General features: G+C 48.7%; 1 protein-coding gene across 1 annotated transcript in view; it reads right to left on the bottom strand.

Annotated features, from left to right (window-relative positions):
* The window catches only part of SEMA5B (sema domain, seven thrombospondin repeats (type 1 and type 1-like), transmembrane domain (TM) and short cytoplasmic domain, (semaphorin) 5B), a 69,342-nt gene that overhangs the window by 26,953 nt on the left and 21,451 nt on the right, over positions 1-20,938 (bottom strand). The window contains 3 exon segments of the mRNA XM_011971616.1: positions 5,352-5,397; positions 9,342-9,441; positions 14,386-14,589. Coding sequence (XP_011827006.1) covers positions 5,352-5,397; positions 9,342-9,441; positions 14,386-14,589 — 350 coding nt within the window.

The raw sequence follows: 20,938 nt of genomic DNA, 5'->3' as shown, positions 1-20,938 counted from the left end.
TCCACCCGCTTTGGCCTCCCAAAGTGCTGGGATTACAGGCGTGAGTCACTGCGCCCGGCCCAAAAAGTTTGTTTTTATAAAAGTAGCCCAGGTAATTGATTGTAATACCTAAAGAATTAAGGGATCTAGAAACAGATCATCATTGGTTACTAACATCAAAAGAGAAAATCAGACACTATGTACCTCCTAAAGAAAGAACACAAGAACACCTATGAAAAAATCTTGCCAGAATCTAAATTGAATGAAGTTTTTAGCTCTAACAATCAATGTACAGGTGATACAGGGAAGAAAGCAACATGTTCAGTCATGCCACTTGCATTACAATCAGCAAAATCCAGGCTGTGGGAAACTCTATAGGACAGGTGACCAGGCTTCTTCAATAAAAAATTGCACAGAGAGAAATATTGTTTTAAAGAGACATATCAACAAATTGCAGCATATTTGAATCCTGATTTAAATAACTGAAATTATTTTAAACTTTTATAAGTAGGGAAATGTAAACAATAACTGGACATTTAGTGATATGAAGTTTTAACTTTGGGCCACTTACATAAAAAGAATCCCAGCCTGGTATGGTGGCTTATACCTGTAATTCCAGCACTTTGGGAGGCTGAGGCAGGACAGCTTGAGGCCAGGAGCTGGAGGCTGCAGTGAGTAATGACTGTGCCACTAGCCTTAGTGACAGAGTCAGACCCACCTCAAAAAAAAAAAAAAAATTCCCTACTTTTTAGAAATGTATACTGAAATATTTATGGATGTTATGATATGTCTGAGATTTGCTTCAGGACAGAGACGTGGGGGGATATATGTAGATGAAAGATGATTGACCATGAGCTGATAATTGTTAAAGCTTTTAAGTGCTGTTGAATACATAGGGTTCATGTACAATTCTCTTTGCTTTTGTGTGTGTATGAAATTACATGATAAAAAAGCATCTTTGTTTGCCTTAAGAGTAAAGTACTAACCAGCTCACTGGAAACTCCATGGGAGGGCTCGTAGAGACTGGTGGGCTTCTCCTAGGGTGCTGGATGAGGAGCCTTTTTCACTGGGAGACCCTCTATGTCATATTCTAAAAGTCTGGTCTCTGGAGTCATTGAGTTTTTCCAGCAAAGACTCCCTCAGTCTCCTGCCTGGAAGTGGGGCTGGGGGAGCAGGGGGTGGGAGGAGGAAGTAGACTTTCGTTTGATCACACACCATCAGTGCCCTTTAGGAGTCCCTAAATATAGGGCATTTCCAGTTGAATGTTTGGAGAAAGGGTCTTGGTTTCCTTTCTTGGAGGGAGGGAGAAGATGGAAGAAGGATTGCTGTTTGGGATGGGATAGGAGACCTGGGTCCCAACCCTTTAATTTAGAGAATTTCAATGAATCCTCCCTTTTATCCTTGTACCTCATCCTCACATCACACAATATGGGACACCCAATTTTGGGGCCCTTCTGAGGAGTCAGCTGCCTGTCCACTGCATCCCCTCTGTAAGCCAATCTGCTCTATCTACTTTTCTTTCCTCCTTTTCTTCCTTTTCTCTCTTTCTTTCTTTCTTTTCTCTTTCTTTCCTTCCTTCTTTCTTTCTTCTTTCTTTCTTTCCCCTCCCTCCCTCCCTTCCTTCCTTCCTTCCTTCTTTCTTTTTGACAGCGTCTCACTTTGTTGCCCAGGCTGGGGTGCAGTGGTGCCATCCCTGCTCACTGCAACCTCCACCTCTCGGGTTCAAGTGATTCCCGAGTAGCCTCAGCCTCCCGAGTAGCTGGGATTACAGGTCCCCACCACCATGCCCAGCTAATTTTGTAGAGATGGGGCTTCACCATGTTGGCCAGGCTGGTCTTGAACTACTAACCTCAGGTGATCCGCCCGCCTCGGGCTCCCGGAGTGCTGGGATTACAGGCGTGAGCCACTGTGCCCAGCCTCTGACCACTTTCCATTGCCCCAGAATGCATAATCTCCTCTTCACTGACATCTTTTTCATTCTCTCTGTTGTTGTGAATGTGCACCCTTTAAAATTTCTCACTCTTTTTAGTGGAGTTTTGTGAAGGGGTGGAGAGAGATGTGTCTGATCAATCTGGAACACAGAGTGCTTTAAACAAGGGCTGTCCCAGAAATTCCAGAATGATCTCTAGTAACAGTAGCTCCGTGGTTTTCATGCTGTGAGAGGAAGCAGGCGACACTCAGAGACGTGGATCATCTCCCTGTAAACTCAGCAACTCCCACGGACACTTGGGGGCCAGGGACAATGGCTGAGTGTCTACGCATTTTTGGAGCATTAAGTCCACTGCTCAGTGGAGTTTAAACTTCAAACCACTCCAGGGCTGCCAGATGTGAGCTTGGAGGACGTGGAGATAAACTGGAAGAGAGCTCAGGCACTGCCCTCCATGTCTGCCCAGGCCCGAACAAAGCCCCATTGTGCGTCCTGACGCATATGTGCAGAACAGTCCTCGTTTCTGCCTCGCAGGATATCTGGCAAACCAAGATCATAAATCTGTTGCAATTAGGCCTCCAGCCAGGTCGTCCCATGGAACTGTTCTGGCAAAGGTCGCTCACAAGCTCCTAATTGCCAACTCCAAGACAGCTCATCATGCTGGTCCTCTCAGCAGCCCGGGGACGCTGTCGATCACTGGCCTCCTTTTCTTTCCCGGTACCAGTTCATTAAGTTAGACTGATAAATAACCATACAGGTGAGCTGATTTGATTTCCCCCTACTCCTCCATCCCCAATACACACACTGCCCCGTCTACTCCTAGCTGCACCTCTTCCCTACTTCAGAGCTTGGAGGATTGGGAAGGAGCTGGGCATTCAATTTTCTTTAAGGAAGAATGGTTTACATAAATTGTTTAATAGGGGTTAGGTACTTAGAAGTCCCTTAATGGATACTGGTTTGCAAAAACTGTTTACATTAAGATTTTTCTTTACGGAATGTTAATTATTTAAACTATCAATAAAGCACTGAGTTTTAAGTTTGCTTAAATCATGCCCTGGGGCCAAGTAGGAGAATCAGTTGGCTCTTTAATGGGGAGTTTTAACCCAAGTGTAGCCCCAGGCCACAGGGAGAGTAGAGGAAGCTGGGCTGGGGGACACTGGCCTAGCCGCCCCTGTCAGCGAAGTGGTGCAGATCATTTTCAGCACTTGGTTGCTGGTGACAGCAGACACTGAGAACTGAAAGCTTATAACCAGGGACCCAAAGCCCCCGGAGAAGGCACTGGCAGGACAACCCCTGAAGTCAGGCTTTGAGAGTTACAAGTCGGGGCTTCCTCACCAGACAACAGACAGGAGGACCGGGCACTGAAGACCAGAGGCCAAGGTCTGCTCCAGGGGACGCTGGACGGCCCGCCCCAACCTCTTGCTTGTTCTCTCCCCTCTGTGGACAGATGGCACACACCAGGGTGGGAATGTGGACATAAAATGTATTTATTTCCTTAGTTCTGTCACAGTGAATCCAGTCTGAAATACTGAGGTCAGACCCCTAAGAGACACGCTGGAAAGGTGTTCAAGCCAGTTCCTGGCACTTTGGGGGCTTGCCTGTAGGGCCCTTCAGGGAATGCCCTTGGAGCTGAGACCCTGCTCCAAGCCTGAGCTATGGGCTGCCATAAGATACCTGCACCAGGCTGACACCAGGGTCAACAGTGACCTGGATGAACCAAACCCCAGAATTCAGTCATCAAGCGCAGAGTCTTAACAGCCTTGCTTTTATTTCTGTGTATCTATTTCTCTTCCTCCCTTCAGCCACATTACACTCCCAGAAGGCCTTCATCTGCACACCACAGGAACCAAATAAAAAGCCAGCTGCCTGGAGCTCAGGGTGGGACCCCTGGGTCCACTTCCTCCCGCCCACTTTGAACCTCCTCTGCACTGCTTCCCCCAGGCCCCGACCTGCTGGGTTTGGCATCTTGGCTTACTTTTCTGCCAATTGGAAACTAGGCTCTGGACTGGCTGCCTGTGACTGAGCTGACAGGCCACAAGATGCTGCTTCTGGGGAACTTCCCCTGCCTCGCTCCAGCCCAGATCCCAGGAATACGCTGCACAGCCTCTCAAGGGAATCATATGTGATCTCTTATGTGCATATTCCTTGCGGCAAGGTACCTGGCCTGATTCACTTTGGAACTCAAATGCCTTGTACCATGCCTAGGATGAGACTGGCCTTCAGTAGTTATTCAACAAATGTTTATTGGGTGGGTGAATTGATGGATGGATGGATGGATGGATGGATGGATGGATGGATGGATGGGCAGGCTGGCTAGTAAAGGTATGGATAGAAGGACAGATAGACAGATAGAAGGACAGATGGACAAATGAATGGCATTTTCTTTCAATTTGCCCTAGTTCCTCCCAACCCTTCCCTTCCATTGGGCACACATTTGCTTCCTTATACCTCCCCTCTAGCAACCAGCCAAGAGCTGCAACGCCCCTGGGTGTGTGAACCCAGGTGTGACCAGAATGTCATACTAGCTCCCCAAGAAGGTCTCCCCTGTGGCAGTGAAACTCTATACAAACAGCCCAGCACATGATTAAGTTCTAACTTCTGATTAGGTTAGTCACTTCTCATATTTTCCTGAAGGCCAGAGACTCTGCATTTCTTATAGTCCCGTGGCCCCTAGCTGAGTTCTGGTACACAGTAAGTGCTCAATGAATGCTTAATCATTGGGAGACCAGAACATGTCTCCTAGATATGAGAATTGAGGCTCTCCCCTCATTGAAGAAGAAGAGATGGCCTTCCTTTCTCTACAATATTCAGCCTCTGCAAAGATGGTTTGGCATCTGTTTCTCAATCTGGGATAAATGTTCTGGATCAAGGAGTCCCATTAAAACGCCTCTCAGAGCACTTAGGGAATTATGCTTGGGAAGTCCTTCTTGGCAGCAGATAATAAATCAATCACAGCTCAGAGAAAATGCTGAGTTAGAATGGGATCATTCAGGTTGGGCTAGGAAAGGAACTAGGAATACTCTTTCCGTGGAGGCCTGAACTCAGAGACCCTCCTGTGGATCCAGGTTGGGGACTTACAATAACAACCAATCCAGTTTGCCCAGTATTGTCCCAGTTTTTGCACTGGAAGTTCTGCATTCTCAGTCAGGGACAGTTGGTCAGCCCAGCCTGGTGTTCTTTTCCTCCCTTCCTCATTAGCAGCCTTGCTGCATGATGCAAGAGCCCTGTATGCCTCTGCGTTGATGTGAGCCACACCCCGCCTCCACATACATTCCCTGCAGTGACCCTGATAGCTAGGGTCTGAGTCCATGGCCAGTGAAAAGAACAAGTGGCTCCTGTTTTCAACTTTAGAGGCTGAATTCTGAATGGCGCCACTTGCGTTGCCCTGCCTTGGGCTCTGGAATAGGGGAAATTACAGGAAGGGAAGGGAAGAAAGCAATCGTACCTGAAGAAGAGAGACATTGGCAAGGCTGAGTCTGAAGAGGTAGTTCCTGTGAAAATGGAAACAGACATCCTAAGTGACGCTGGTTCTGCAGGCAGGACCCAGGGAGCAGCTTCCTGGCTCGGGCCTTCTGGGATGCCAGGACTGGGTGCTGATTGCCTAGGGTCAACCCCCAAGGAGAGCTTTACCTCCCTTTGCTCACTTAATCTTCACACAACCCTGGGAGGAAATCCAGGAAGCTCCATGTTACAGATGATGAAGCAAGGTGGGTAAATGGCCCAAGTCACCAAGATAGTAAGTGAAGGAGTTAGGATTCAAACCCAGACTTTCCTCCAAGTCCCATGTTGTCTCTGCTCCCAGCCAACTCAGCTGGCCCAGAGAGGAACCCCTTGACCCCACCTTTCCCAAACACGGAGGCTGTTAAACGTAAAGCCTCACAGCACTCTTACAGGGATGCAGACAGCCAGCTTCCTCCTATCCTGGCCCGCCACCCTGACCCACCCCTCCTCACACAGGCCAGCCATCTCTCCTGGTTCCACGTCCTGGGGTCCTGAGTCCGGTTTGTTTGTTCATCTCCTGCAGTCTCTCCAGCAGTCGGTGACTCCGGGTCTGACCTTTCTGTGGCCACCTCTCTGGACCGCCCTCTCTCCTCTAGCCCAAAAGACCCCATCCACCACCTAACCATCCTTCTCCCCACAGTCCAGCCTGCACAGGGCTTCCAGGCTCACCTACCTCAAACCGTTTTCATCTTCAGTAATAAAGAGGATACTACTACTAGGAATAATGATATCAGACACTTTTTGAGTATCGTAAGTGTCAGCCACTGCTGCAATTTCTTTGCATGGACGCTGGAGCCAGAAGGCCACCATGTACAGACAGGGAGAATTCCAGCTGAGCCACCTGCCACCTTCTGAGAGCCTCAGTGCCTGTCTGTACAATGGGGAAGTGAATGGCTGTCTTTCTTATTTCACAGGACTGTGGAGACAGAGGAATGGTGTAATGCACATTAAAAGGCTCTGTTCATGTTGAACACATGTAAAGTCTTGGTTTCCCCAACACTTTTCTTGCTTTGGTTCTTCTGTCTTCTTTGGGCTATTCCTATTTCGGTTCCTAAACTTTTTAGGAATAAAGACTTTAGAAAGTTCTGGCCTACCTCAGCTGAGGAGGGAAATGAGGGGAAAGGCTGTGGAGTGGGCCAGAAAGAGAAAGAGGGGCCCGTGTTGAAGGAATCCAGAGCCGGAAGGAGACGCCGCAGGCCGAGAGACTTCTCTTCCCAGCTCTGGCTCCAGGCCCAGGTCTCACTCAGCTTCTTTGCTGTCCTGGGGCTGGGGGGGCCTCCTGGGTGACCTTGGCTCCAGGCCTCTGCTGTCCTTCCCCAACCCCCTCCCCAAGTCCTTAGCAGAGCTCCCCCTGTCCCACCCTCCTGGGCTGGGAACAGATGAGCTCCAGCTTATGGCTGTGCCCCAGCTGCCTGCTCAGGTAACACAGGCATCTGCTCACAGCTTTAACAAATTAGGGGAAACATTGCATCACTTTATTCATTTTTATCCCATCAAAAATCATTCATCACAACATCGCAGTCAGCTCTCCTGGGAGCTGGAATATGAGAACAGAGAGAAATCTCTGTAGCCTGACCCACCCTAAATCCCTTGTGGAACAAGGAGGGGTATAAATGAATATAAAATTTCCCTAGCCTGAATTCCAGAGGTCCAGGGGTCAAGAAGAAGGGAAGACAATGTCAGGCAGAAGAAAAGGAGGAAGGAAAATGAGCTGGAGACAGGAAAAGAAAGTGGCCAAGGACCCACTACGTTGGTTCTAAGAAGCCTGAGGGACCAGGTCTAGAATTGATTTTCCCATCCATCTGAGGGCATAGCCAGGCTCAAGGATGCAGGAAAACGTGTCCCTCCATCTGTGTGTGGGAAGCCTCCAGACAGAAAACATAACCACCTTCTGGGGAAGCCGCAGAGCAGACCAGGAAGAACAGTGTGACCACAGTCACAGGGTAACCTAACCTCTCCAAGCTTCAGTTTCCTGGTCCATAAAATGGGGGTACATAGAACCCACTTCCTGGGTTCACCCACTTGTGAAGATTCAATGATTTACTGCTGGTATAATTTACTACATGTATTAGATTAAACACATGTGTGATTTACTACATTTACTACATGCAATAACTGACTTACTACATATATAGCACATGCCTGGCAGTATAAATGGCAGCTTTCGAAATGCTTTCACAAGGCTCAGAGCAGAATCTTCGGATGCTACCATCTAGGTTTGTTAAAGTACACATGTAAAACGGGAGAAATCACAATTAGGTTGAAGGATCACATCAAGGCCAGTGTCCTGATTGTAATGTTGTCCTACAGTAATGCAAGATGTTAGCCTTGGGGGAAACTGGGTGAAGGGTATATGGGATCTCTCTCTATTATTTCTTACAACTGTATGTAAATCTACAATCATCTCAAAATAGAGAGTAAAACAATTACTCTCTTTCCTGGGAAAATAAAGTCCATCCTCTTGTATACTTGCATATGGACAGACTCCCTCTGGGGGGACAGTCAAGAATCTCACCACTGGGTGCACCTTCAGTTGGGGGTCCTGCTTGTTTGAGGGGGTGGCCCTGCTTTTCACCATATACTCCTTTGTACCTTTTGAATGTCCTACCATAAGACAAAATAGTTAATTTAAAAATTAAAAAATTAAAAGAAAAATGCTTTCAGGCCCAGCTTCACAGCAGCCCTGTGAGATTGGTGGCACAGAGACAGTAACCCAGACTTTACAGATGAGGAAACTGAGGCTCCAAGGTCAAGATCCCCCAGGACAGGAACCCAGCTCATCCACAGCTAATCCAGAGCTCTGTTCCTGACTTGCCTCATTTTCATACAGCAAATGAAGGGGTGGAGACACTAAGGAAAGCTCCAGGGCAAGGATAGTCAGCTACAGCGTGGCCTAGAAGTGCCCAACCCAGTGGCCACCCTCTCCCCAACCCCACACCCACTGAGTCAGAACTTCTGGGCTGCAGAGCTGAAAAATAGTGCAGTCCCAGGTGATGACACAGACAGACCTGCAGAGCAACTCTAGGCCTGGGTTAAGGAGACCTGGCTGTAGTCCCCACACCCTGTTGCCATCATGCTATGTGATGCTGGGAAGGTCACCTTCCCCTCTCAGGGCCTCTGCTACCGCCTGCTTTAAATGAGGACAGTTGGATGACACCAGAGATTCTCAAACTTGAGTGTGATCAGGCCACCTGGAAGGGTTGCTAAAACACAGGTTGCTTCTTCCCAGAGTTTCTGACTCAAGAGGTCTGAGAAAGACCCAAGAATCTGCATTTCCAACACATTCTCAGGTGCTGCTGGGCCAGGGACTGCACCCTGAGACCCTCTGGAATCGGCCCTCTCCAAGCCCCCTCCCTACCAGAGCCAGTGGTCTGTGGTTTCATGAGGAATGAGCTCCTCCTAGTCCACCCAGAAAGCCTCCGCAGGTTCCCCTGGAGAGTACTGTCTGTTGGATATTGGATCTGAACAGCGGACTAAGAAGTCAGGCCACAGGCAGGTGAGGTCCTTCCGGAAAGGTTCTACCCCTACCCAGCCGTCCCAGGTGCAGGCCGCCGGCTGGCCGGCAGGGGGCTCCTGGGCACCTTCTCTGCATGGAGCTCCCAGGGAACTGGCCCAGAAAGCCATTCTGGCAGCCGAGCAGGGACCAGGCAGGGACCCGGCAGGAGGTGGTCAGCAGGCATCCCTGCCCTCACTAACTGCCAACCACAGAGGCCTGCAGCTGGCGGAGATTGTGAAGTCAAGAGTCACCCCCACCCCCACCCAGCCAAAACACGCTTCCTTCTGTGGGGGACAGACATCCACACGGAGAGGGCCCAGCAGAGAGGACGGGGCCCAGCATATGGGTCTGCCCAGGTGAGTTCATCCTGAATGCTATTCCCTCCACCCAGCTCCAAGCCCCTGCACTTCCGGCCCCCACCCCTCTGCCCCTTGTTACCTGGCTCCCACAATGAGCTGGTTCCTGGAGGGGTCCAAGGCGAGCTGGGAGAAATCCCGGGCTCCAGGGTAGGTGAAGTTAGAGACCCATGGCTGCAGATCTGGTGGAGGGAGAGGCAACACTGTGGTTACTGCTGGGCCAGGGGCTCCCAACTGCACCGCAGCAGACCACAGAACAGAAGGGTGAAAATCGGGGGGCAAGTGGGGCAGTGCCACCCAGGAGATCTGGTGTCACCTCTGTGGCCCCAGGGACTTGGGAATGGGTGTTGTAGTCACTGTTCTGCCACATTCCTTATCTCAGAGGAGGGCATTACCGTCCCTGCAGAGGCATGAAGGGATACCTATACTCACCCTTGACTTCCCCCAGACCCTCACTAGCCACATGAGTATACACTGGCAAATCCTGCCTGTTCTACCTCTAAACTGCCTCTGAAATCCTTCCACTGTTTTCCCACTGTATCCCACCCCCATCCAAGCCACCGCTAGCTCTTGCCTGGAGCAGTGCCAACAGCCTCCTAACCAGCCTGGTTTCCACGCCTGCCCCTTTAGTCAATTTCCCACAAAGCAACCCTAGCGCTTGTTCTCAAATGCAAATGTGGTCATGTCACTCCCCAGCCCAGAACCCGTCCACAGCTCCCAACCACCCTCAGGAAAAGTCCAACTCTTGCGAAGGCCCTTGGGTTCTGGTCCCCTGTCCTCCCAAGTCCAGTGCCTGGCACAGTGATTATTTACTGATCCCCTGAAAGAATGATGCTTCACCTTTTACATTCCCTAAACTCTCCACCCCAGCCACACTAAACAAACACTTCATACTTCCCCAAGTCCATCCCACCAGAGCCTGCAAACCTTTGTGCTTCTGTTCTCCCTCGATGGAACAATTCCTGTTCACCCCCATCCCTACCTCCTCCAAGAAGCCTTCCCTGACTGCTTCAAGCCAGGGTTAAGAGCTCCCGTAGTTTTCTACTTTACTGCCACACTGTGTGCCTAGCCTGGTAGTTTGCCCTGGGGGCCAAGAAAGACTTTGCTTCCTAGATCTCCAGTCTCAGTTCAGCACCTAGCAGTGTTTGAACGAATATATGAATAATCCTCAATCCCTCCTTGTATGAGGGGAATTGGATTTTCAGACAAGATTCTGCAGAGGTGGGAGGTGCAGAGATTGGGCGGTCAGTGTCCACCCTGCCTCTAAAGAAGGTTGTTCCCAATCAAGGCCTTTCAAAGGGATTGGGTGGGCAGAGAGGAGACCTCACAGCCTCTGGGTGGATGGGGAGTGGTCTGGGAGGGCCTGCTTAGAAAGTGCCAGCTGACTCTCTCTGTTTCCCTCCTGCTGGAGACACACTTCTCCCTTCTTGGTTCACAGCCTCCTGATAGCTCTCCCTCAGCCTGTGCATGACCCATGGATGGGTGGGAATTGGCACCAGTAAGGAGAGAGCCATGGAGCGGAGGGACTTTCATGCCGATGGTAGTAAAGATTCCGGGGTAATGGGAGGCACTGTGCTTTCTCCCCATAGCGCCTTAGCAACTGACTCACACAACGGCCGGCCGGCCAGGCGGCGGAGGGGGGCGCCGGGGAGAGAGGTTGGGGAGGGAGAGAGACTGTGTGTGTAATCCAAGGGAAATAAATCATTGCTCATTATCCCTCCACTACAGAGTAAAAGCAGCCCTTCATTTCTGCACGACAGGCAAACACTTAATCGCTCCCTGGAGAACTGAAGGTTTTGCGAATTGGATGTTTTTCAGAAAACTGTGATAGGCATGATTAAAAAAAGAAGAAGAAAGAAATTCTGCAGCAAAATGAAGCAAACCCCTTGGGCCTGCCTTTGCCCCCAGCAGGTGATTATAGGTTGGCAAGAATTGTCATGTAGTCACGATGGTCTTTGGGCAATATAGGATAAGAAGTGGATCTGGAGTCTGGTGGGTTAGGTTTTTAGCTGACCTCTCAGAAATCCTGGATAAATATTATATTACCTTAGAAATGAAACCAAGGGTCCTCCTCTTCCAGGAAGCCTTCCTGGATTATAGCCTCTCCACCCTGATCTTATTTTGTTCCACATTCTCTCTATCCTTTTCATTCCATTCACATTGTATATTATTGTTACTCTGAATGTGGTCAAATATTTTCTGTGTGTGTAGGGCGGGGTCTTCCCTGTCCCTGTGAGACTGGGTGCTCCCTAACAGTAGCAAACAGATTACACCTTAATTCCCTCCTTCCCTTTCAACAAGGGTATTCCAGATATAGGCAGCTGAATGAGGGAGGAGGTGGCATGATGGGTCTGCAGTGGATACTCCTTCTGGGGACTTCCCAGTTCAGTCTTCACTTAGGCCCTTTCTTGGGGAGGAGGGGAAAAGAAGAGGAAACAGGGTAGAAGCTGGGATAAAAATGGGGAGGTGGGAGTGGAGGTATGGAGGGTGGTGGCCTCTTCCACTTTCAGTCCCTCTCCCATAGCCCCGACCAACACGGGCAAGGGGGATGGGGGAAGTGGGGACAGAAGGGGCCGGGCATAGCACGGGGATCCTGGGGGAGCCTTGGGAAGGGAACCAGACTGCTTGTATTAAACAGGCCAAGGGGACCAGAGGGAAGGCTGTCTTTAAAACACCAAGCACGTTCTGAGCTCCATGTATGGCAAAGGCTTTGGATGGTGACTTTAAGAGAAAAATGACATTCTCCATGACGCGCCTGTGATTTTAATTATAGTCAATTCAATTACCCACCTTGTGGATTAACCACCGCCAGTGTTAAGTCCAGGCTGGCTTCTCCTGCTGCCTGGAAGGGTAACACTGGCAAATGAGAGAATATGCAGGCTGAAGAGAAACATAGCTTGGCCCCCCCAAGAGAAACCCACAGGAGAAAATTTAACCTTATACGACAGAAAAACAGCAGTCAGATTCGGCGACTGGCAGCTCCTCTAGGGTGTTTAGGGGTTATGCACAGCTCAGTCAGGTGTCAGGGGAGAGGGAAACTCACAGTTACAAGCTGGCAGCCTACAGATTGGTCAGAAAGGAAGTGTAACATCCTAGGGGGCTTGGAGGCTGGGGTTGGTGCTGTCCTTGATTAGGGCAACTTCTGAGCACAGCATCCCAGAGCACAGTCCTTTGCCAGTGTGAACTGAGTCCCTACTGTGTGCTCAGCCGTGCTAAGGGATGTAGGAACACAAGAGAACCAGTCCTGGTCCAAGACCAGAACCAGTACCAGCTGGGCTGAGGGACCAAAGGCAGTGACTTTTAACCAACAATACAAGATCATTAGGTACGCAAAGAAAACTTTTGTTCACCTCCAAGGCCCCACAGCATCCCCTTCTGTACCTGGCACAAAGCAGGGCCCAATACAAATTCAGCAAATGGATAGGAAAACTCAAAGCTGTCAGAATGCGGAAGGGGAGGAGGGCATTCCTTCATTCTGTAGGAGGGTAGGGTGAGAAGTCAGATTCATTCAATTCATACCTGAGGATCAAAAATGGTTTCAAGGACCCCAGGCACACAAGGAAGATATCTCCCACCTCCCTGACTTCCTCCCCCAATCTAATTTGCACAGATGGAGACCTGCCTGGTCGGGAGACAGGGATTCCCTGGCTCTCCTTCCATGTCCCTGCCCCTAGACTCAGCCAGGCCAATAGTGCCCCCAACAAAGCCCCTGGGAGGAAATGTTTCATTAGGAGCTGCCACAGGGGCCCCAATGTGAGGAGGGTAGCCCTAAGAATCCACTCCTTCTGTCTCCCTCTGTCCTCTTCAGGGACAGCCACCAGCACTCCAGGAGCCATCAAAAGTCTGAGGGTGTGCACGTGTTTTGCAGGCTTAGGACATTGTTAATTTACTTTAATCCACTTAAGCCTTCAAAGCCTTGGATCCCAGCTCAAACAAGACAGCGCCGAGAAGACAGCTGGAAACCTTCCTCCCTGAGAGGAACCAGCCCACAGCTGGGAATCCCACCCTTCCTCAACACCCCCAGACTCTCATACATACTGCCTCTCCCACCCCTCAAATCCTGCGCCTCACTGGTTGATTTTTCCAATCGGGTTCCATCTTGCCCCGCCCACTCCTGCAGGATGGGGCTCTGCATGTCCTCCTGTATGGGCCACCGGAGGGTAGAGCACCTGATCGCTCTGCAGTGGGCAGTGGACAGAGCACTGCACGTGGAGTCAGGAGCCCAGCACTGAGGACTGGCTCTGACAAGCCTCTCTGGCCCGCCACGCCTAGGCTTCCCATCTGTAAAAGGCAGTGACGATCTCCTTGCACTGCCTCCCCAACAGGGTTACTATGAGGAGGAAACCAGCCAGTGTCGATCAAACTTAAGAGCCTGGGACCCCTGAGACTACATCTGCAGATCCCAGTGTGAGCTGCCAAGTAGGTGGTGGTTCATGAAGTACTAATGTGACTGTAACACAACCAGGACCCACCCAAACTGGGTAACAGGTCGTGAGAGAATGTCTGGGATGCTCTGGTATTTGTGTTTTGTTTTTTAGCAAGTATTAGAATGTATATACTAATTTTAGAAACTCTTATCAAGAATTTACAGACCCCTTGGAATATGTCCAGTGATTTACAGATCACAGTTTGGGAAACACTTTAATAGCACATTCTCATACCCTCCCTTGACAAACAGAAGGCATTATGAGTCACCAGGGCCCTTGCACTGAGGTTTCCCAAGACCCTAAAGAGAGGGATCCCTGCAGCCCCTTAGAGCAGAAGGAAGCTTTCCAGAGATCTCCAGGTACCTCCTAATGCGTGAGTCATGCTGAGACCCCTGGCCACCTCCACCCAGGGCATCCACAACTTCCTTTTCTAGCAAAAGACTCCCCTTCCCCCAGGTTGGCATGCATGAAGGGCCTGAATAAATTACCGAGAGACAAAAATTAGACCCCTCCAGCCCATTGCTCCCCATCCTTCTTAAAACATCCAGCACCAGAGGAAGAGTCTCAGGACCCCGGGACCCAGCAGTTAATGAACATCCCAAGGACATCCAACAGCCAGAAACATCCTGCCAAGGCCTGACCTAAGTCCTTCAGGACACGGCCATTGCAAGACAGGGCCAAGTAGGAAGCAGCTCTTACCTTCAAAGGCCACGGTGGGGTGCTCGCTCAGGGCGCACAGCTGCTGCTCACTGCTGGGCTCACTGGGGACATCCTGGGAGTTGGAGAGGTGGGACAGCAGCAGTGTGAGGCCGGGCAGCAACAGCGAGACAGCCAGGGGGCCTGCAAGCACCATGGTGGGCCCCTCTGCAGTCCTAGCTCTGGGAGGCAGACAGGGGAGAAGACCTGTAAAGTAAACACTAAGTTTCACCAAGGGCTCCCTCCATCTGGGCCCACTTCCCTCCATTTCCTTGTGGTTATCAGTGCCCCCACCGGATTTGAAAAATAAATTTCTATTGTATTTATGTTACTCAGAGTTTGCTCTGCTCTAGTAAATGCAAAGATATAGATCATTCCCTGAAAGCTAATTTCCCCTGTAATAGCATTCTCTACAAAACTGACAAATTACAGTGCCTTTTCTATTTATGATTCCAAATGGTTTAAAATTAGTTTTAATGATAAAGGTAGTATCTTAGGGATTTTAATAATGGAGCTGAGGCCATGGGTAGTTGTTTGTATAAAGATAAATCTGGATCCGTAACTCATACTTTATATACTAGGAAAAAATTCAAATAGACAAAAGATTTCAATGTTAAGGATAAAAATCATAAAAATACTAGAAGAAAATGCAGGCAGGATCCTTTATACCTTGGCATGAGAAACCATGGCTCAAAATCCAGAAGCCATCAAAGAAAAGATTGATACATTTGACTACATTAAAATCGCAAACACCTGCACTTCCCCCTCCTCTCCCCCAAAACAACATCAATCAGGCCGGGTGCAGTGGCTCATGCCTGTAATCCCAGCACTCTGGGAGGCTGAGCAGGGCGGATCACCTGACGTCAGGAGTTCAAGATCAGCTTGACCAACATGGGGAAATCCCTTCTCTACTAAAAATAAAAATTAAAAAAAAAAATTAAAATAAATAAATAAAATTTTTTTAAAAATCCATCAAAATCATAAGGAAAATGACAAACTAGAAAGAAATATTTGCAATTCATATCACAAACAACAGACTAATATTCCTAATATATAAAGAACTGAAACTGTCTTTGCAAAAAGTATGACAGTGCAGGAAATCTGACCTAACAGACTCCATCTTGCTTCTAGCCTGCAAGTTGCCCTTGCTCATTCCTAGGCCTAGGCCAAGCTAACTGTGGAAGGAATTTAGTTTACAGTTTAACTTTGAAGCAGAGAAGATTACAGCCCCTTCCCAAAGCAAACCCCCTCCTTGCTTGGGGATCACACCTCCTTTGTAATACTAACAATTTAGCCACAGGATAAGACAATATGGCTCAGGAGTCATTCAGCCAGATGTCACAAGATTAATAATTGCTCCTATAGATAACATTATTGTAAAACCTGAGATTGGTGTTCTAGGTATTTTTTGAGACCCTGTATTCTATTGGATCTGCTGGTGCCATCCAGACTGATAAACTGGTTCATCTGACCTTGTGGCCCCCCTACCCAGGAACTGAACTCAGCACAAGACGACACGCTTCAACTCCCTATGATTTCATCCACGACCCAACCAATCAGTGCTCTCCACTCCCTAGCCCCACTGCTTCCCAAACTATCCTTTAAAAGCCTTACCCTCTGAATTTTGGGGGAGGCTGCTTTGAATAATGATAAACTCCTGTCCTTCTGCTTAGCTGGCTTTGCATCTATTAAGTTCTTTCTCTATTGCAAAAACTCGCTGTTCTCAATGCATCAGCTTTTCTGGACAGCGAGAAAGATGAATTCATGCAGCGATTATAGAACTTCTAGGAATCAGGAAGGAAAAGACTAACAATCAGTAGAAAAATGGGCAAAGAATATAAATATAAACAGGAGCTTAAAATATGAATGACAATTATCCTCACTCATAATAAGAGCAACACCAGTTAAAACATAGACTGAGATACCACTTCTCACCTATCAGTTTAGCAAAAATCCAAGTTAGATGCTGCAGTCTTTTGGTGAAGCAGTGGGGAGAGGGCCACTACCATATACTGCTGTGGAGGTTGGGGTGTGCAAGATGGCAAATCCCTGTGGGGTGATCCTGGCAATATCTGGCAAAACTACCCATGTATTTACCCCTCAACCTAGCAACCTAATTCTTTGTGTCTACACTCGTCCTCCTTGGAGTGTGTTCCACAAACCAGTGTCGATTCACACACTGAAACAACTCCACGGTCACAGAAATGCAGAGATCTGAGAGTCAGTGTTTAAAAATCTTTACAATAATTTGACAGAGTAATTTTATGTATATTGAATCTAATAACAAAATATTCAGGCTTGTATGTTGCATGTTTTATTTCAATTCATTTCTCTAGTAATTCACTTTTATTGAATTTTATGTAAGTATCCATCTGTGACAGATTGTAAATTGAAAAATCAAACCTGCCTCTTCACAGATAGTTGAGGGCAAAAACAGACCACAGAGGCACCTGCACACGTGCAAAGTGACTTACATACGAGATTCTTCATTGTGACATTCTTTGAAAGAACAGAAAGGCAGGAAACAACCAAATATTCAGAAACAGGAGATTGCTCAAATAAACTAGGGTATATCTTCACAATGGAATATTATGCAGCTGTTAAAAACTATGAAGATTTTCTCTCTTTATTTTACTTAATTTTTAGAAAGACAGAGTCTTGCTCTGTCGCCCGGGTTGGAATGCAGTGGCACTATCATGGCTCACTGCAGTCTTGAGCTCCTGGGCTCAAGCGATCCTCCCAGCTCAGCCTCCCTAGTGGTTGGGACCACAGGCATGCACCATCATGCATGGCTAGAGGGGCATACTCTGTTGTAAGTGGAGGGGTCGTCTTGTTCTGCTGCCCAGGCTTCCTCTAGGCTTTGATATGGAAAAATATCCATATCAAAAAAGTGAAAAAAGCAAGGTGCAGAACAGCTTAATAGCATGGTACCTTTTGTGAAAATAAGAGGGTAAAAATAAGAACATATGTATTTATATATGTTTATAATAGCATTGATATACATTAGAAAAATAAACCAAAACTAATTTTAGTAGGTTATCTTTAAGTAGCAAAATGAGAATCAAGGCTTCTCAGTAAATACCTTTTTATATTATTTTCGTTTGTGACCAGGTAATCATATTGGCCACTCAATAAAGTTTTTAGATTTAAGAAACTTTAAAAAAAACTAGTTTGGGTTCACTAAAACTCCTGGAAAACCCTAACATTTGTCTGACTTGTCGCATCTGAGTCCCTTCTACCTCCTCTCTCCTTCCCTAGTCCATCCAACATGTCACCAAGCCCCACTGACCCTATGTCTCTCAAAGGTCTCCAACCCAGAGTGAACTCCTTGGTGTCACTTTCTTCAGCAATGAAATGAAAGGTTGAACTAGATTGGGGATCTCCGACCAGGAGCTGGGGTGAATTAGAATCATCCCCCTGAGGGAGCAGAGTCCTGGGCTGGCCGGTATGGAATTCCCAGGTGATTCTGATGAGCAGCTCCCAGGGTGGAAGCTGGAGGACTAGAGGGCTGGGGCTCCTTCCTGCTCTAAGACGTTTGCCCCAACCCTTCCTCGCTCTTCCCTTCCTACTGCCACTACCTTACTCCAGGTCTGGAAAATCACAGTAGGATTACTTTTTTCCTGCCTAAGTTTCCTCACATGTGTGTGAAATGGAATAATACCCATCACTGAATGGTTGCACGCCTCCAAGGAAATAACAGGATGAAGCCAGTGCACCCAACTGGCCCCTTCTCCCCCCACTCCCTCCCTGGTCTGCACCCCATAGGGAATTAGGACCCACAGCACCTTTTTGATCCCCTTATCCTCAGGCTCAAACTCATTCATACTTTACTCCTCCCCAGAAGAGCCTGACCATTCCTCTTAGCAGAGACCCTCTGGGAGGGAGATTTGGTCCAAACCTACTCCCTGAAGTGATTTTTCACACTGTCACTCAAATGGAGTTTTTCCTAAGTGCTAGCCTGGGTCTGTCTTGTGGCATGGGGTTTGGCTCTGCTGCCCATCCTTGGAGCCCACCAATTTTCCTGACATTGACCCCTGGCCCCTGAAACAAGGCCGCAGGACTGGGGAAGAGGGATTCAAAGGGCAAGGCCAAATCTCTGGAGCAAGACAACCTGAGGCCCAGTCCTAGCCCTCCTCCTTGCTAGCTGCGTGACTCTGGGAAAAACACTCTCTCTGCCTTAGTTTCTCCAAACTGGGGATGATAATAACAATATCAACTTCTTTAGCAGTTGTGAGGATGAAACGGGTTATTACCTTTAAAAGGCCTAGAGCAGTACCTGGCAGACAGAGTGATCAACTAGCATGAGTTATTCTGATGCTCTGGGGAGACAGGAACAGGGACTGGAGCATTTCCTTTTGCCCTCTGACACTTATGCTGGATGCCCTCTGCCTGCACCTCCTCCCTGCTCTGTGCCTGGGAGGTGGACGAATGTGGGAGAACTGCATCCAAGGAGGCCCTGCTTGGGTTTGGCCAACAGAGGGAGGAGAAGGCAGTAGAGTGAGCGCAGCTGCATCCCTCGACAGACCAGAGCTCCCCTGCTTCCAGGCTTCGGAAGGAAATCGCTCCCTCTGTCCTCCCTTCAGAACTAGGGGTGGTGCCGCCTCCTTGCTTACCAGCCCCTGGGTACTGCACAGGGAGTTATCCCATGTGGTTCCCAAACCCCCTTCCAACACCTTTGTAAACAGTTCCTTTATTAAACTGCCCTCACATTACCCCAAGTGAGTATGTCATCTGTTTCCTGGGGGGACCCTGACTGATAGAACACCTCATTAGGGATACTCAATGCATATGCAAATAGCAGCTTTTTAGCCCTTAGCTGGGGCTTTTCTCCTGTCAGCCCCTAAGAATATCCAAGGTGCCAGGACAATTGCCCTCCTCTCCCCTCACTATTTCCCACCCTCCCGCTGACCTGTGCTCCCTTCCCAGGCCTCTCTGCCTCCCCGCCCCAGGTCTGACCACCAGCTTCAGAGCCCCAGGCCTGGCCCTCTATGTGGCCAGATCCCAAGCTCCAGGGGCCGGAATTAGAAGCATATCCTGGGCCCCTTCTCCTACCCTGAACCCTAGGACTTAAGGTACCTAAGTTCTGCAGCAGAAGTTCCATTCTTATGTAAATATGTCCTCCAAGTCCCTTTTGAATCAGTAATTGCAGATTAATATTACTGTGTCCACCTGGGGCCCAGCACAGCACGTCTGTCTGCTGTTTCAGGAGAGAAGGGAAGGACAGGACATGAAGGGTGGGGAAGGGATGGAGCAAAGCCTAGATCTGGGATCTCCTCTACTCAGTTACCTTCCCTCCAGGTGAGGCAAGAGCAAGGAGTCTATGCCTGCAGCTTTGCAAATTTCAGCACAACTAAGGGTATCATACTGAAAAAAGAAGAGTGGTCGGTTCCCATATCACTGGAAATGTTCGGGGTCTGACTTTTCGAGGCGAGTTCTAGACTTGGGAGGTGACTTCCCAACTCCCAAGAATTACCCATCTATGGCAATCATCTCCCCTCCATTTGTGGTCAAAGGGGTAGGCCCCAGCAGCCTCATATGTACCATGGGGTCCCCATCCCAGCCACAGCTACTTGTACCAGGATGGTCATGTGATCAGAACAAACAAATCAGGTCTCTCCCACAGCAATGTGGGTGTGTGAACCCCCAAGGTCAAGTCAGTCTTTGTAGAGGAAACTGGAATATGTAAATGTGGACCCTGGTCATATTCTGTTTTTTGTTTGTTTGTTTTGTTTTTTGTTTTTTTAATGAGACGGGATATCACTCTGCTTCCAACCAGGGTGGAACGCAGTAGGCATGACCATAGCTCACTGTAACCTCAAGCTGCTGGCCTCAAGTAATCCCTCAGCCTCCCAAAATGCTGGGATTACAGGCATGAGCCTCTGTGCCCACCGTGGGGTGGTTATCTGCTACCTGCCATGTGAGCTGAGGACAATCTGAAGGCAAAGACAAGTGACAGGAGACAGAGGCGTGCTGACAGCTTTCCAGTTCCCAATTCCAGCCCTTTCCTGAGGTTTAAATATATTCTGCTTCCATGAGCCACCCCCACTCCCAGATCCTTGTAATAAAATTTCCCATTTTTACTTAATCCCATTAGAGTTATATCAGACTAGGAGTTGCCGACAGGCGTTGCCTCCTAAGTCTGTCCTTGCCTTCCTCCTTTCTAAAGGAGCCTCGGCTTCATGACAGCAGGAGGCAACCCGCCCTACTCAAAACTTTCCCTAGTCTTTCAGGCAGAGGTGGCCCATGAGATGCATGAGGAGGTTGTCAGTGGGGCTTAGAGGGATGTGTTCTAAGAGAGCTTCCCTTTTTCCAGAGTGGTAGGCAGATAGGAGGAATGGTGCCACAGTAGCCATCTGCAGCTGGTAAGTGACCTTTAGCCATATGCTAAGGATGGCAAAGCAGGTCAGGTCAGTCTTTGTAGAGGAAACTGGAACAGATAAATATGGACCCTATGTGGTGGTCTTTTTTTTTTTTTTTTTTTTTTTGGAGACAGGGTCTCACTTTGCCAGCTAGGCTGGAGTGCAGTGGAATGATCACAGCTCACTGCAGCCTCAAC

The sequence above is a fragment of the Mandrillus leucophaeus genome, unplaced genomic scaffold (genome assembly GCF_000951045.1).
Source record: "Mandrillus leucophaeus isolate KB7577 unplaced genomic scaffold, Mleu.le_1.0 Scaffold123, whole genome shotgun sequence".
Lineage (NCBI taxonomy): Eukaryota > Metazoa > Chordata > Mammalia > Primates > Cercopithecidae > Mandrillus > Mandrillus leucophaeus.
This window is presented reverse-complemented; position numbering and strand designations above follow the sequence as displayed.